This window comes from Astyanax mexicanus, chromosome 7 (assembly GCF_023375975.1).
Source record: "Astyanax mexicanus isolate ESR-SI-001 chromosome 7, AstMex3_surface, whole genome shotgun sequence".
NCBI lineage: Eukaryota > Metazoa > Chordata > Actinopteri > Characiformes > Acestrorhamphidae > Astyanax > Astyanax mexicanus.
This window is the reverse complement of record NC_064414.1, coordinates 50,621,064-50,635,617: the sequence shown is the minus strand read 5'-3', so window position 1 is coordinate 50,635,617 and position 14,554 is coordinate 50,621,064. Positions and strand designations below refer to the sequence as shown.

General features: G+C 37.8%; 1 protein-coding gene across 1 annotated transcript in view; it reads left to right on the top strand.

Moving 5' to 3' along the window:
• nr3c2 (nuclear receptor subfamily 3, group C, member 2) overlaps window positions 1-13,799 on the top strand; it is a 194,108-nt gene extending 180,309 nt beyond the window's left edge. The window contains exons 8-9 of the mRNA XM_049481378.1: window positions 11,025-11,182; window positions 12,158-13,799. Coding sequence (XP_049337335.1) covers window positions 11,025-11,182; window positions 12,158-12,313 — 314 coding nt within the window. The 3' untranslated portion in view covers window positions 12,314-13,799. The remainder of the gene's footprint in view (window positions 1-11,024; window positions 11,183-12,157) is intronic.
• Window positions 13,800-14,554: the final 755 nt, after the last annotated feature.

Genomic DNA, 14,554 nt, shown 5'->3' with positions numbered 1-14,554 from the left:
ATCGCTGTCTAAATATCTGACTGATTCATCCCCTGTTATTTAGTACACCAGTGACGACTTTCTTCTTCAGGACATTCTAAACAGTTGTTCTGGCTATGAACAATATTTTTGCTCTAATGGTTCTGATTGATTTTCCATCTTGTCTCAGATTGACATTTACTTGGTTTTCACCCATAGACTCTCACAGCTCTCTGGTTTTCATGTTAGTTACTCCTCTATCTATAAATGCACAGTCTGCACAGATAAAACCCAAATCTGAAACTGAGCGCTGTTTATTGTGTAAACAATTAATGTATCAGGACACACCTGGGCAACAAAACACACCTGCCAGTCACATGTTGATCTTTTGTCTCATATTAATCTTTTAATCTCGGACAACATTTCTCCCAAATTCCAAATAAAAATATTGTTATTTAGAGCATTTATTTGCAGAAAATGAGAAATGGCTGAAATAATTATTTCTAAAAAAAAATGCAGAGCTTTCAGACCTCAAATAATGCAAAAAAAAAAAAAGTTCATTTTCATAAAGTTTGAAGAGTTCAGAAATCAATATTTGGTGGAATAACCCTGATTTTAATCACAGTTTTCATGGATCTTGGTATGTTCTCCTTTATATACAGCTCTAAAAAAATAAGAAACCATGTAAAATGATGAGTTTCTTTGGTTTTACCAAGTTAAAAACCTCTGGAATATAGTCAAGAGGAACATGGATCATTACAAGCCATCAAACCAAACTGAACTGCTTGAATTTTTGCACCAGGAGTGAGTAGCATAACATTATCTAAAAGTAGTGTGTAAGACTGGTGGAGGAGAAAATGATGCCAAGATGCATGAAAATTGTGATTAAAAAACAGGGTTATTACACCAAATATGGAATTTTGAACTCTTAAAACTTTATGAATATGAACTTTTTTTTTTTTTTTCATTATTTGAGGTCTGAAAGCTCTGCATCTTTTTTTTTTTGTTATTTCAGCCATTTTTCAATTACTTCAAATAAATGCTCTAAATGACAATATTTTTATTTGGAATTTGGGAGAAATGTTGTCTGTAGTTTATAGAATAAAACAACAATGATCATTTTACTTAAACATAAACCTATAAATATATATATAATGTTTATTCTATGACAAATTGGCTAACAGAAAATGATGATTGTCACTCATTAGAAAGTGTTTCTGACACACTGCTGTTTCTGACACTGTGAGAAAGTGAGGCGAGCCCTGAGCTGGAGTTTTGGTATGGGCGAGCTTTCGGCATCTGCTGCCACTGCCTGATCCTCTGGAGCCCTTCCAGCGAGCCCTGCTGTACTTAATAAAATCCAGCCAAGCCACGGGCAGCGCTCCAAGAGCCAGTGTTTTCCCCCACTTCCCTCAAACGGCAGCGGCGGCTCTTCAAGGAGAGTGGCCTGGAGGAGAGGAGGAGGAGGTTGTGATTGGCATGGCTAGCGTGTGCTCGCTGTGTGCTTCAGGCTTTAAAAGAAAAGTGACAGGAGAGAAGGGCTGAATCTGATCACTCTTTTATTATCGACCAATCATTTAAATTGATTAATATACTGATAGTTATTTGATTAGTTAGTTAATTGTTTTTCTTAACAGTATTTTTTAAGGTTCTTATTTAGCCACAAAACACTGGTCACAGTTTGTGAACTAATAAAGAATGCAATCAGGGAATGTGCGATGTGATTCCCAATAAATTTCTAGCAGGTTGAATATCTGGACCAATCAGTGACTCTAATTATTAAGTCAGGAAGGCTGTGTCTGAAACACTAGCATGGCTACAGAGAGGGAAGCTACTGTACATCAGTGGAGTATGGTAATTAACGCATTTAAAGCTTTGGGTGCTGTGTGTGAATAATAAATAATAAAATAATTCAGCAACACTCTTTTACACCCTCCATTACTATTATTTAGAGCATGAGGGGTTAAAATGTGTTCAATGATAGTGTTTGGCAGAGAGAGAGAGAGAGAGAGAGAGAGAGAGAGAGAGAGAGAGAAAGCTTTGACCAGAGGAAATATTTGGAGCATTATTAAGGTTTTCTTGGCCCTGTAGATTCTCACAAGAACTTGTTTTCTTGTTTCTTCTCAAATATTATTATTATAGCTTAATAAATATAGAACAACACCTATTCACCCATCCATTCACCTACCCATCCATCAATCCATCCATTCATTCATTCATCCATCCATCCCTTTATTCATTCATTCATCCATCCATTAATTCACTCATTACTTAATTAATTAATTAATTCATTCATTCATTCATTCATTCATTCATACATCCATGCATTTATTGATTCATAAATTTATTCATTCATCCACCCATTCCCCCGCCCACCCATCCATCCATCCATCCATCCATTCATCCATCCATCCATCCATTCATCCATCCAGTCAATCATTAATTTACATGAAATTACAGTGCATTAATTAAGGGAATTAGTTCATGCCTTTTGTGCGTTTTGAGCCTTTCAAGGTGTATTTTTTGTTCCCTCGCGATACCAAAGAGACACCGACATGCCCATAATCCAGGTATGTGATGCTCTCTTAATCTCTCTGAGAGAGAGAGAGAGAGAGAGAGAGAGAGAGAGAGTTAGCTTTGACCAGAGGAAATATTTGGAGCATTATTAAGGTTTTCTTGGCCCTGTAGATTTTCACATGACCATGTTTTCTTGTTTGTTCTCAGATATTATTATTATTATTATTATTATTATAGCTTAATAAATATAGAAAAACACCTATTCACTCATCCATTCACCTACCCATCCATCAATCCATCCATTCATTCATTCATCCATCCATCCATTTATTCATTCATTTATTCATTCATTCATTCATTCATCCATCCATTCATTCATTCATCCATTTATTCATTCATTTATTCATTCATCCATTCATTCATTCATCCATCCATCCATCCATCCATGTATTCACTCATTAAGTCATTCATTAATCAATTCATTCATTCATTTATTTATTTATTCATTCATTCATTCATCCATTTATTCACTCATTAATTCATTAATTCATTTATCCATCCGTCCATCCATGTATTCACTCATTAATTTATTTATTCATCAATTAATTAATTCATTCATTCACTAATTCATTAATTCATTAATTCATCCATCCACTTATTCATACATCCATGCATTTATTGATTCATTAATTTATTCATTCATCCACCCATTCCCCCACCCACCCATCCATCTATTCATCCGTCCAGTCAATCAGTCATTTACATGAAATTACAGTGCATTAATTAAGGGAATTAGTTCATGCCTTTTGTGCGTTTTGAGCCGAGCAAGGTGTATTTTTCGCGTCCTCACGATACCAAAGAGACACCGGCACGCCCCTAATCCAGGTGCGTGATGCTCTCTTAATCTCTCTGAGCTGATTGACAGGAAAGTGTTAAAGCTCTGCTCCCTCTCTTCCCTCCGTTCTTCTCTCCCACTGACCCACATCCTGCAGCCTCATTAGCCGCCGGCTGGCATTTAGACCAGTGCTGAATGGAAAGTAGGGCCATTACACCAGGCTAATCTGCGTCGTCATCGTAAGAAATGGATTTGTTCCTCCTCTCCGGGAACACTGTTCCACTGTCAGCAGCTCCACGGTTTCCCAGCTAACCCTGAATCACTGCAGATTCACTTAACAAAGTGAAGGATCTTCACCAACTGTCCAGTTCAAAATTTTTACAATTCAGGGGGGGCCGGGTGGTGCAGCAGTCTAAAGTGCTGCCACTATGAGCGGGAGGTCGCAGGTTCGAACCCTCGCTCATGCAGCTTTGCCATCAAGCTTCCGGCGGTCAGAGGGAGCAAAATTGGTCCTGCTCCCTCCAGGTGGGTAGATGGTGCTCTTTCCCCAACACACTTAAAGGTGGCGCTGGGCGGCACGGGGCGTCTGTGAGCGGATGAATCGGAACCTATCCGCTGTGCTTTCCTCCTGTGATTGACTTCACATGTGTCGGAGGAGGCGTGTGCGCGTCCGCATCCTCCAAAGGGTCACAGGTACCACCGGTGATAGGGACGCACAAAAAGGGGTGGGACAATTGGATAAATAAATTGGGAGAGAATGGGGAAAAATAAAAAAAATAAAAAAAAATTACAATTAAAAATGTAAAAATAATTCCTTTATGGGTTTAATTTTGGGTGTAACGTAAAATAAACCAATCAGAGTGCCAGTTGCTCATCATTCCCTTTAAGAGGCAGGTGAGCTCTGACTTTGGCGCGTTCGTATCTTAACAGCTGAGCTGCAGCTCAGCCAACCCTTCCCAAGCCTCTCGCTGCAGCTGGAGACGCATAACTGGGGTCTTCCTTGCGACCAACTTTCTCACTGGTGCTCAGTTCTAAATGAGACATTTCGCTCCACTTCTCTCGAGTCTTTTCCATGAGGCTACATGCATCTGTTTTGTTCTTGCTGGAGTTTGACGTGACGTGCAGGTGGGATGGATCAAGTACAAACCAATAGACAGTCTGAATGGTATATGTTTATACTTGGGTACCACTTTAAAATAAGATTACCTTTATAAAGGGTTTATAAATGGTTTACAATTAGTTTAATAAGGGTTACTAATTAGGTTGTAAATGCCTTAAAAATAATTAAAATCAGTTATAACACATACGTAGAAAGGGCAACAATGACCTGTTGTTTGTCAAATAGTGAGCCCACAGCCATCTATATTGTTGCCCTTTCTAGAAATGTGTTATAACTGATTATTAATGATTTTTAAGGCATTTACAACCTCATTAGTAACCATCAATAAACTAATTGTAAACCATTTATAAACCCTTTATAAAGGTAGTCTTATTTTAAAGTGGTACCTATACTTGTTATCCAACCACAAGCTTCAAGCAATCAAGCCAAAATGAAATAGGAGTAAAGAGGCTATTTTTAATTTTAAATGCAATGAGTAGAAAGTACCGATAACTGCGTAAAAAATTAAGGATTAGAAGTAAAAAGTCGTCTAAAAAATAATTACTCCACTAAAGTACAGATACCCAAAATTTCCACTCAAGTAAGGTAACAAAGTATTTCGGTAACACTTCCTAGGAACCCTGTATTCATAATGTATTATAAATGCATTTATAATACATTATATGACATGCATAATACCTTATAATGAATGTAATAAGTCTGTATAATAACGCATAAGTACTTAAAGCACATCCATAACACATTATAAACTACAAGTATAAGGGTTTATAAAGAAAGGGCTTAATATAATATCTTTTCATAAGAACATTGTACAATGTAGTGTTGTAATGCACTATAACACATATTTGATATATTTTGGTATTATGCATTATAATATGCAGCAATGATTTCTCAAATTAAGCTTTTATATATAAGTGCGTAACACATTATAAAGCCTTATATATACATACAGTTATTACTGACTTTAAGTGAAGTGCTTTTTAAACATGAAGTAAATTTCATTATGCCTCACTATAATGTCTTGACAGTAGTGACTGTATATAAGGCTTTATAATGTGTTACGCAATTATATAAATTAATTTGAGAAATCATAGCTGCATATTAGGGGTGAAACGATGACTCGAGTAAATCGAGTAACTCGATTCACAAAATTGATCGATTAATTTTCTGTGCCTCGAGTAATCGTTTATTTAATTAATAAACTCAGCGCGCTGTATTTTCACGACTTTTATTTTGACAACGCGCTCAGCGTTACGTCACCCTGCCCGGGAACAAGGAGACGGAGGTTTGAGCAGCGGCAAAAATGGAAGTGGCGAGAGAAACCAGCGATTTTAAAGGAATAAAAGCATTTTATGTTCGAACTGTGACCTGTACTCGGTGCAGTGCCAAAACAGCGCGTTTTAATGCTGCACCATCTGAGCCGAGGACACCCGAGACGCGAGGACGCCGAGAGAGCAGGTAAATATAACTTATAATAAATCAATGAGATTAACATTAATGTGAATTAATAACAAAACGACAGCGCTTTGGAGTGTGAATTAATAGAAGCACTGTCTATAATGTGTGGTTAGTTTATTAGAACAGAGTTCATACAGGCTTTATGTAAACAGTAAACACAGCGCTGTGCAGTTCAGAATATAAACAATAAAAATGTTAAAAGTTAGCTAAACTGAAGTTACTTTGGCTGGAAACTAAATGCTTGATTTCTTCATCTAAGAGTACATTTGGCCAGTGAGACAAAAAAGTATCAACACTGTTGTTCATAAAAGGAAGTGTGTCTCTTATTTATTGGGTAAAATATTGATTACCACTAGTGTCTAATGTGCCCCAATGCGATAGGTGTCAATCTTAATAAATGCACGGCCATGAACTTATTATTAGAGTTATTAGTCTTAGTGATGTAATTAGACCCAAATAGTCCAACATATAAATAAAGAAAAAAGCAACATTTGTAATACTTGTGTGTCACAATTATTGCACAGGTCCTGATATATTTTGGAGAAGCGGCTTGGTGGTAAAAGAATGCAGCACACTGATCCAACACTGGCAGAACTGACAACGTCTCAGAAGCTAAGATGCACAACACAAAGACGATGTTTATGCCTTTTTTATTGATTTATACCCTATATTTGTTATTTACAAGAAATCCAAATGTGAAAGTAATGTAATTAATTTTTTTTTTATTGTGGTATTTATTTATTTATTGTGTTTTATTTATTTGTATTTGCAATTTGGAAATGTTGTGAATTAAAAAATATAACTTATCTAAAAAAGGAAACCAATTGGTCATTCATTATTGAGTAAAATTCCTTTTTAATTGCTCTTTAACAAAAAAAATGTTTTATCCGATTACTCGATTAATCAAATCGATTTTTCAGTAGAGTACCCGATTACAAAAAGAATCGATAGCTGCAGCCCTACTGCATATTATAATGCATTATACCAAAACATATCAAATCTGTGTTATAGTGCATTACAACACTACATTGTACAATGTTCTTATGAACAGATATTATAAGGCATTATAAGCCCTTTCTTTATAAACCTTTATGCTTGTAGTTTATAATGTGTTATAAATGCCGCTGTAAGTACTTATGAGTTATCATACATCAGACTTATTACAGTCATTATGGTATTGTGCATGTCATATAATGCATTATGAATGCATTTATAATACATTATGAATACGAATTCCGGACTTTCACTCCAGAACTGTGCCCAGGCTGGCTCCTTGGACTTCCCCACAGACTTTTGCCAGTCCTGGGCACCCACCCATGTTTTTGGTCCCTGTGTCTCTCCCTGTCTTGGTCCCCGTGTCTGTGTTTGTTCCGGTTCCTGTCCCTGGTGGTTTCTCCGTTCCTGTCCCAGTCACCGTGTTTGTTTCTGTCCCTGTTAATGTCCTCGTCCCTGTTCCCATGTCTAGTCCCGTCCAGTCTCCGTCTCCTGTCCAGTTACCCGTCCAGTCTCCGTTCCCTGTCCAGTCTCCGTCCCCTGTCCAGTCTCCGTCTCCTGTCCAGTTCCCCGTCCAGTCTCCGTCTCCCGTTCAGTCTCCCATCCAGTCTCTGTCCTCTGTCCTGTCTCCGTTTCGGTCCCCGGTCTCGACTCCTGTTTTCCCCGGCCTCTCCCTGCCGCCAGCCCCCGGGGTTCGTTTTTATGCGCCTCGGGAGCTGCGCGTTTAGGGGGAGGCTTCTGTCACATATTGGCCTCGTCTCGTGTCTCTATGTCTTCCCCACGTGACCTGTGCTCCCCTGTGTCTCCTGTCTCAGTACTTTTCCATGTGTGTCTCATTTGTAGCTCCGCCCCTTCCCCAGGTGTTTCTAATTTTAGTGTTTCCTGTTACTATAAATAGCCCTCCTCTGCCACTTTGTCCTCTGTCGGTCTTTGCACCTTCCCATGTCGTTTTGTCTCTCAGCGTTTCTCTGTGTTTCATTGCCTCTGTTCCTCACGCCTTAGTCTCTGTGTTTATATCTAGTTTTATGTTTCTAGTTTCCTGTTTATTTCCGTGTTCCCTAGTTCCTTGTTTATATTTCCCTGCCCTGTTTGGTTTGTTTATTATTATCGCTCGTTTGTTTTGGTTATTGGTTATTTATGTTTCTTTGTTTAGTGTTACTCGTTCCTTGTTTCTTTGCTTATTTGTTACTTATTTATTAAATTATTATTTATTTAGTCCTTACCTGCACTTGTGTCCGCTTTCCTCGTCTCCCTGCCTGGGTCACTTCGTGACACAATGTTAAAATGTGAACACATGTGATTAATTTAGAATCAGTGTGCTTTTGCATACCTCAGGTGACTCTGTTTGTGGCGTGCTTGCAGAAATGGCTTCTTTCGCATGACTCTCCCATACAGCTTCTCCTTGTGTAAAGTGCGCTGTATTGTTGACCGATGCACAGTGACACCATCTGCAGCAAGATGATGCTGCAGCTCTTTGGAGGTGGTCTGTGGATTGTCCTTGACTGTTCTCACCATTCTTCTTCTCTGCCTTTCTATTATTTTTCTTGGCCTGCCACTTCTGGGCTTAACAAGAACTGTCCCTGTGGTCTTCCATTTCCTTACTATGTTCTTCACAGTGGAAACTGACAGGTTAAATCTCTGAGACAACTTTTTATATCCTTCCCCTGAACAACTATGTTGAACAATCTTTGTTTTTAGATCATTTGAGAGTTGTTTTGATGAGCCCATGATGCCACTCTTCAGAGGAGATTCAAATAGGAGAACAACTTGCAATTGTCCGCCTTAAATACATTTTCTCATGATTGGATACACCTGGCTATGAAGTTCAAAGCTCAATGAGGTTACCAAACCAATTTTGTGCTTCAGTAAGTCAGTAAAAAGTAGTTAGGAGTATTCAAATCAATAAAATGATAAGGGTGCCCATACTTTTGCACCGGTTTAATGCATATTGCACATTTTCTGTTAGTACAATAAACCTCATTTCAATCCTGAAATATTACTGTGTCCATCAGTTATTAGATATATCAAACTGAAACGGCTGTTGCAAACACCCAAATATTTAGAACTAAAAATGATTAAGATTAATAGGGGTGCCCAAACTTTTTCATATGACTGTACCTATCTGTCGGTGGGCCAGTGGCGGGGTGGGGGGGGGGGTATGGGGGGTGTTTGCAGAAGGGGTACCCACTATATTCACTGCACGCCACTGAGTTAATCAATACATGTAATTAAATTAAATTATTATTTTTGTAATGCCTTTATTTAATAATATTTTAGATATAGAGTTTAGATACAATTAAATAAGCTTTTAGTAAGGGTATAATATGAAAATTAGCTTCATTAAGGTTTAAAATAATGCTGGAGTATTTCTTTAAGATCCAGAGAGCAGTATAGCAATAGCAGCAGTAGCAGCAGAGGAGGATAAAGGTCAGAAGGAGGACAATCAGCTGGTAACGAAATCTGTTCCACTGCCGGCAACAATGACGGAGTGTAGCTGTGCAGCATGCAGGACGGGGACCGGCCCTGGTGAGATTGAGTAGTGAGTGCGGAGGGGCGCGGAGACGAGGTGCTTCTTAATCAGCTCACCACAGCCTGAATGTCGTTGGTGATTGGCACCGCTCCATAAACTCACTTGTCCTCTACAGACCGAGCTTACATCACTCCATCCGTCCTGAACAACTGTTGCTGTTCCATTTCTCCCTAAACCAAATCAGCAGGAGAAGGGTTTAATAGCTCACGTCTCAATTAACTACTTTAACTACATAATTAACCTACATCCTGCCAAAGACGAATTACATATAAATCAAGAAAATGATTGAAGTCATACTTGTTTTGTTAAACAACATTAAATTTCCTTTGCTTGCACTGTTTGGGTGGGATAGTGGCTTAGTGGTTAGCGCGTTCGCCTCCCAGCACTGAGGTCTTGGGTTCAAGTCCCTATCTGTGTGGAGTTTCCATGTTTCCAGTTCTCCTGTTTGCGTGTGTTTAAAAATTATGAGTTTCTTTGATTTTACCAAATTGAAAACCTCTGGAATATAATCAAGAGGAAGCTGGGTGATCTCAAGCCATCAAACCAAACTGAACTGCTTGAAGTTATCCAAAAGCAGTGTGTAAGACTGGTGGAGGAGAACATGCAAGATGCATGAAAATTGAACCAGGGTTATTCCACCAAATATTGATTTCTGTACTCTTAAAACTTTATGAATATGAACTTGTTTTCTTTGCATTATTTGAGGTCTGAAAGCTCTGTGTCTTTTTTTTTGTTTTGTTTTGTTTTCAGCCATTTCTCATTTTCTGCAAATAAATGCTCTAAATTAGCATATTTTTATTTGGAATTTGGGAGAAATGTTGTCTGTAGTTTATAGAATAAAACAGCAATGTCCATTTTACTCAAACATAAACCTATTAATAGCAAAATCAGAGAAACTGATTCCAAAACTGAAGTGGTCTCTTCATTTTTTCCAGAGCTGTATGTATAAATATTGTCCAATATCTCAATTCCTGGAAATATAAAAAACCTACAGGGGTTGGAAAATGAAACTGAAACACCTGGTTTTAGACCACAATAATTGATTGTGGTGACAGACAGTTCTGGTGGAAACAGGAGAGTTGAGGTGCACATTGAATTCTGCCGTGATTTGAGCAGCCGTGGTTTTATGTTTTTTGATACAATCCGGGTTAGCACCCGAACATTCCTTTCAGACAGCTTCCTCTTACAGCGTCCACAGTTAATCCTGTTGGATGTGGTTGGACCTTCTTGGTGGTATGCTAACATTACCCTGGATACCGTGGCTCTTAATGCATCACAAAGACTTGCTGTCTTGGTCACAGATGCACCAGCAAGACGTGCACCAACAATTTGTCCTCTTTTGAACTCTGGTATGTCACCTATAATGTTGTGTGCATTGCAATATTTTGTACCTTCACACTCTGCTCTTACTGGTGCAATGTGCAATTAATGAAGATTGGCCACCAGGCTGCTCAAATTTAACCATGAAACCTCCCACACTAAAACGACAGGTGTTTCAGTTTCATTGTCCAACAGTCTTAACACTGTAAAGTAATTGTGTCATAGACTGTGTCATAATTGTGAGATATATACAATTATATTTCTAACAGAAGTGATTGTGTTCTGTATTTTAGTGCCCAAAGACGGTCTGAAGAACCACGCGGCGTTCGAGGAGATGAGGGTGAACTACATTAAGGAGCTGAGGCGTTCGGTGGGCAAGGCCACCAACAACTCAGGCCAAACTTGGCAGCGTTTCTTCCAGCTCACCAAGCTACTGGACGCCATGCACGATGTAAGAACGAAAGAAGTGTTTTTTGTTCTGTTCTGTTCTGTTCTTGTTTTTACTTTGTAGAGTTTAATGCATTCCTCAATGATCAATTATTTACAACGCTTTGACAGTTAGTCAAAATGCCATGCGTTGTTTGTATTTATTGTAATGCTGTAATGGGTTTTACTGAGCTAATAAACACTTACTTCACAGATAAGAAGCTTTTTCGGTAACACTTTCTATTAATGTCATCTCTATAAGACTCTATAAACATACTCATAACACATTATAATGCATTTATAAGGCATTATAAACATGGCTATACAAATTTATAAAAATGTATAATTCATCATAGCCATGTTTATTATGCATCATGAACTGTGATTATAATGCATTAATAGCTGTAGTGTTTATAACATGTTATACGTCAATACCAAGAAACTCAGTCCCAGCTTGTAGACCATCTGTATCATGACTAAAACAGCTTCCAACTTATAAACACACCCTCAGTAATCCTATAAATATATTTTTATATACTTATTAATTAATCTTGTCTTGAATATAATAGTAGTTATTGTCAATTATAATGTATTATAACAGGTCTTTGTGCGCTGTAAGTAAAGTGCCAGACTTTCATTGTGGGACTAGATTATTAATGATAGATATATACTATTTTAACATATTTATTATAAACACAGCTTATAATGTATTATGATCAGAAGTCATAATGGGTTATGCATTTTTATAAATATTTATAGCCATGTTTATAATGCCTTATGAATGCATTATAATATGTTATAAATGTGGTAATAGAGTCTAATAAAGATGACACTCATAGAAAGTGTTACCGCTTTTTCTTTACTGAAATTCCTACAAGTGCCTAAATGAATGAATGAATGAATCATACTGTAGATTATTAAAAAATTAATTCACTTTCCAATCTAACCCCCCTCTCCTCTCCTCTCCTCTCCTCCCCTCTGCCTCCTCCATGCTGGGCAGCTGGTGGGGAACCTGCTGGACTTCTGCTTCTACACCTTCCGCGAGTCCCAGGCTCTGAAGGTGGAGTTCCCCGAGATGCTGGTGGAGATCATCAGCGACCAGATACCAAAGGTGGAGTCGGGCCTGACGCACATCATTTACTTTCACAAGAAGTGACTGGCAGCGGATGAGCAGAAGAAGACAGGAAACTGGGGGTGAATGGAAGAAAGAAAGAAAGAAAGAAAGAGGGGTAAAAGAGAAGATGCGAGGACACCAAGCTCTCGGAAAAAAAGAGAGAGAGCGGGAAAAGGTAGAGCCAGAGAAAGAAAGAGAGAGATAAAGAGAGAGAAGAGCCCAGGACGGCCAGCTCGCCCGCTATGCACACAGTTAGAGGGATTAATGCTATTGTAAAGCTCAGCTCGCACCGCCGGACAGAGAAAAGAAAGAGAAAAAGAGAGCGAAAAAGAGAAAGAGAGAGAAAGAAAGAGAGAAAGAGCAGAGGGTAGCATTGTCCGTAGCCAGCCTGCCGAGGAGGACTTCAGCCCGCAGCTCCTCGCCCCCCAAAGACAATGCTGACTATGTTCCTACTATGGATATGAAGCCATATGTTTCTTTGGTAAAGCTATAGTGCACATGTACAAGTGTATAAATAATGCTAAAGTACACACACACACACACACACACGTGTACACACACACACACACACACACACACACACTGAAACAAAGAAAGAGATAGACACGGTAATGTCCTTGCCTCTGAATACCTAAATACAATCTGCATTTAATTACCGAGGCATTTCTGTTTCTATTTAACCGATCCGGACACAACACGTCCACGTTCTTTCAGAGTACAGAAAAAAGAGAGAGAGAGAGAGAGAAAAATGCAATTAAAAGAAGAAGAAAAAAAAAAAACAAATCAGAAACGACGTCTTGTTTATATTGTATGTCTGTAGCAATCATACTACTTTCATTACCGGAGGATTTTTGGGGGACAAAAGCCGAGGCACGAGAGGACGTTTTTCCAAGGGCTACACTACCTAAAAAAAACCTGAATAGTGTGTCTAATTGGTTTGTATAAAAAAAAAAACCGCAAAGCAAACTATTCGCACTATTTCTTACTATCGTTTCAAAGGAAGAACAATCAAACCCAGCGCTGATATGCAAAACATCCAACACGCTCTTATTTCACAAAAAAAAAATGGGACGCTTTTGTAGTCAGCGATCGTCGTGAGCCGTAAGCGGGATGCGGTCGGTGGTGTGAGAGAGATGCTTTGGGTCCCTTTTCCAGTTTTCCAGTTTAAATGATTTAAATGGAGGGTTTTATGAAAAGGTATGTGCGGTGTGGATGTTATCAGACAATAGTTTGGGGCAAAAAATAAGCAAATTATTCTTTTAGAAAATAAGCTCAAGAGAAAAGAATCGAAGGGCATGATAAAAAAAAAAATATATATATATATATATATATATATATATATATATATATATATATATATTCGAGTTCATGCAAGATCATCTCAATGACCTTTTAAGGTCTTGACTGTTTGCTCACAGTGATAAATGGAACTCAAATTGTTTTAAATTGTTGTTTTTACCACTTTTTTAAAAAGTAGAGCTGCACAATATGGATTAAACATGACCATTGTGGTTATATACAGATGCATTATTATTAAAAAAAGTTACTTTATATCATTAATTCAGTTGAAAATTTGAAACTCATATATTATATGGATGTATTACACACAGAGTGATATATTTTAAGCATGTATTTCTTTTATTGTTGATGATTATGGCTTACAGCCAATGAAAACCCAAAAATTCAGTGTCTCAGAAAATTTGAATATTATATAATAAGACCAATTGGTACTTTTGGCAGTGTGTGTTTGGCAGTGTGCCAAGTCCTGCTGGAAAATGAAATCCTCATCTCTATAAAAGTTGTCAGTAGCAGAGGTTCAGCATGAAGTGCTGTAAGATTTTGTGGGAAAACAAAACTGCACTGACTTTAGACTTGATAATAAAACACAGTGGATCAACACCAGCAGATGACAGAAATGTCTCTCCAAACTGAACTGAATTACTAAAATAAAGTAACTTTTCATTGATATTCTCATTTTTAAAGATGCACCTATAGTTATAGTATAATGATGCAAAATAATGTTGCTCTAAACCACTAATAATGTTCAGATTGTCAGTGATTTTAATATTTCAGATCAAAAATAAACTATAAATATGCACATTAAAACAGTAAAAGCAGTGAAAAGTAGTTGTTTCGAAGTGATACCAGTTGAAAAGAATGTCCAGGAACCACCGGTGATTCTGCATTTTATGAGGATTATAAAGAGTTTTATATATTATATGTATGTAATGAAATACGATTCTCTGACTTAAAGATAAAGAAACCCTCTCTCTGATATATAGT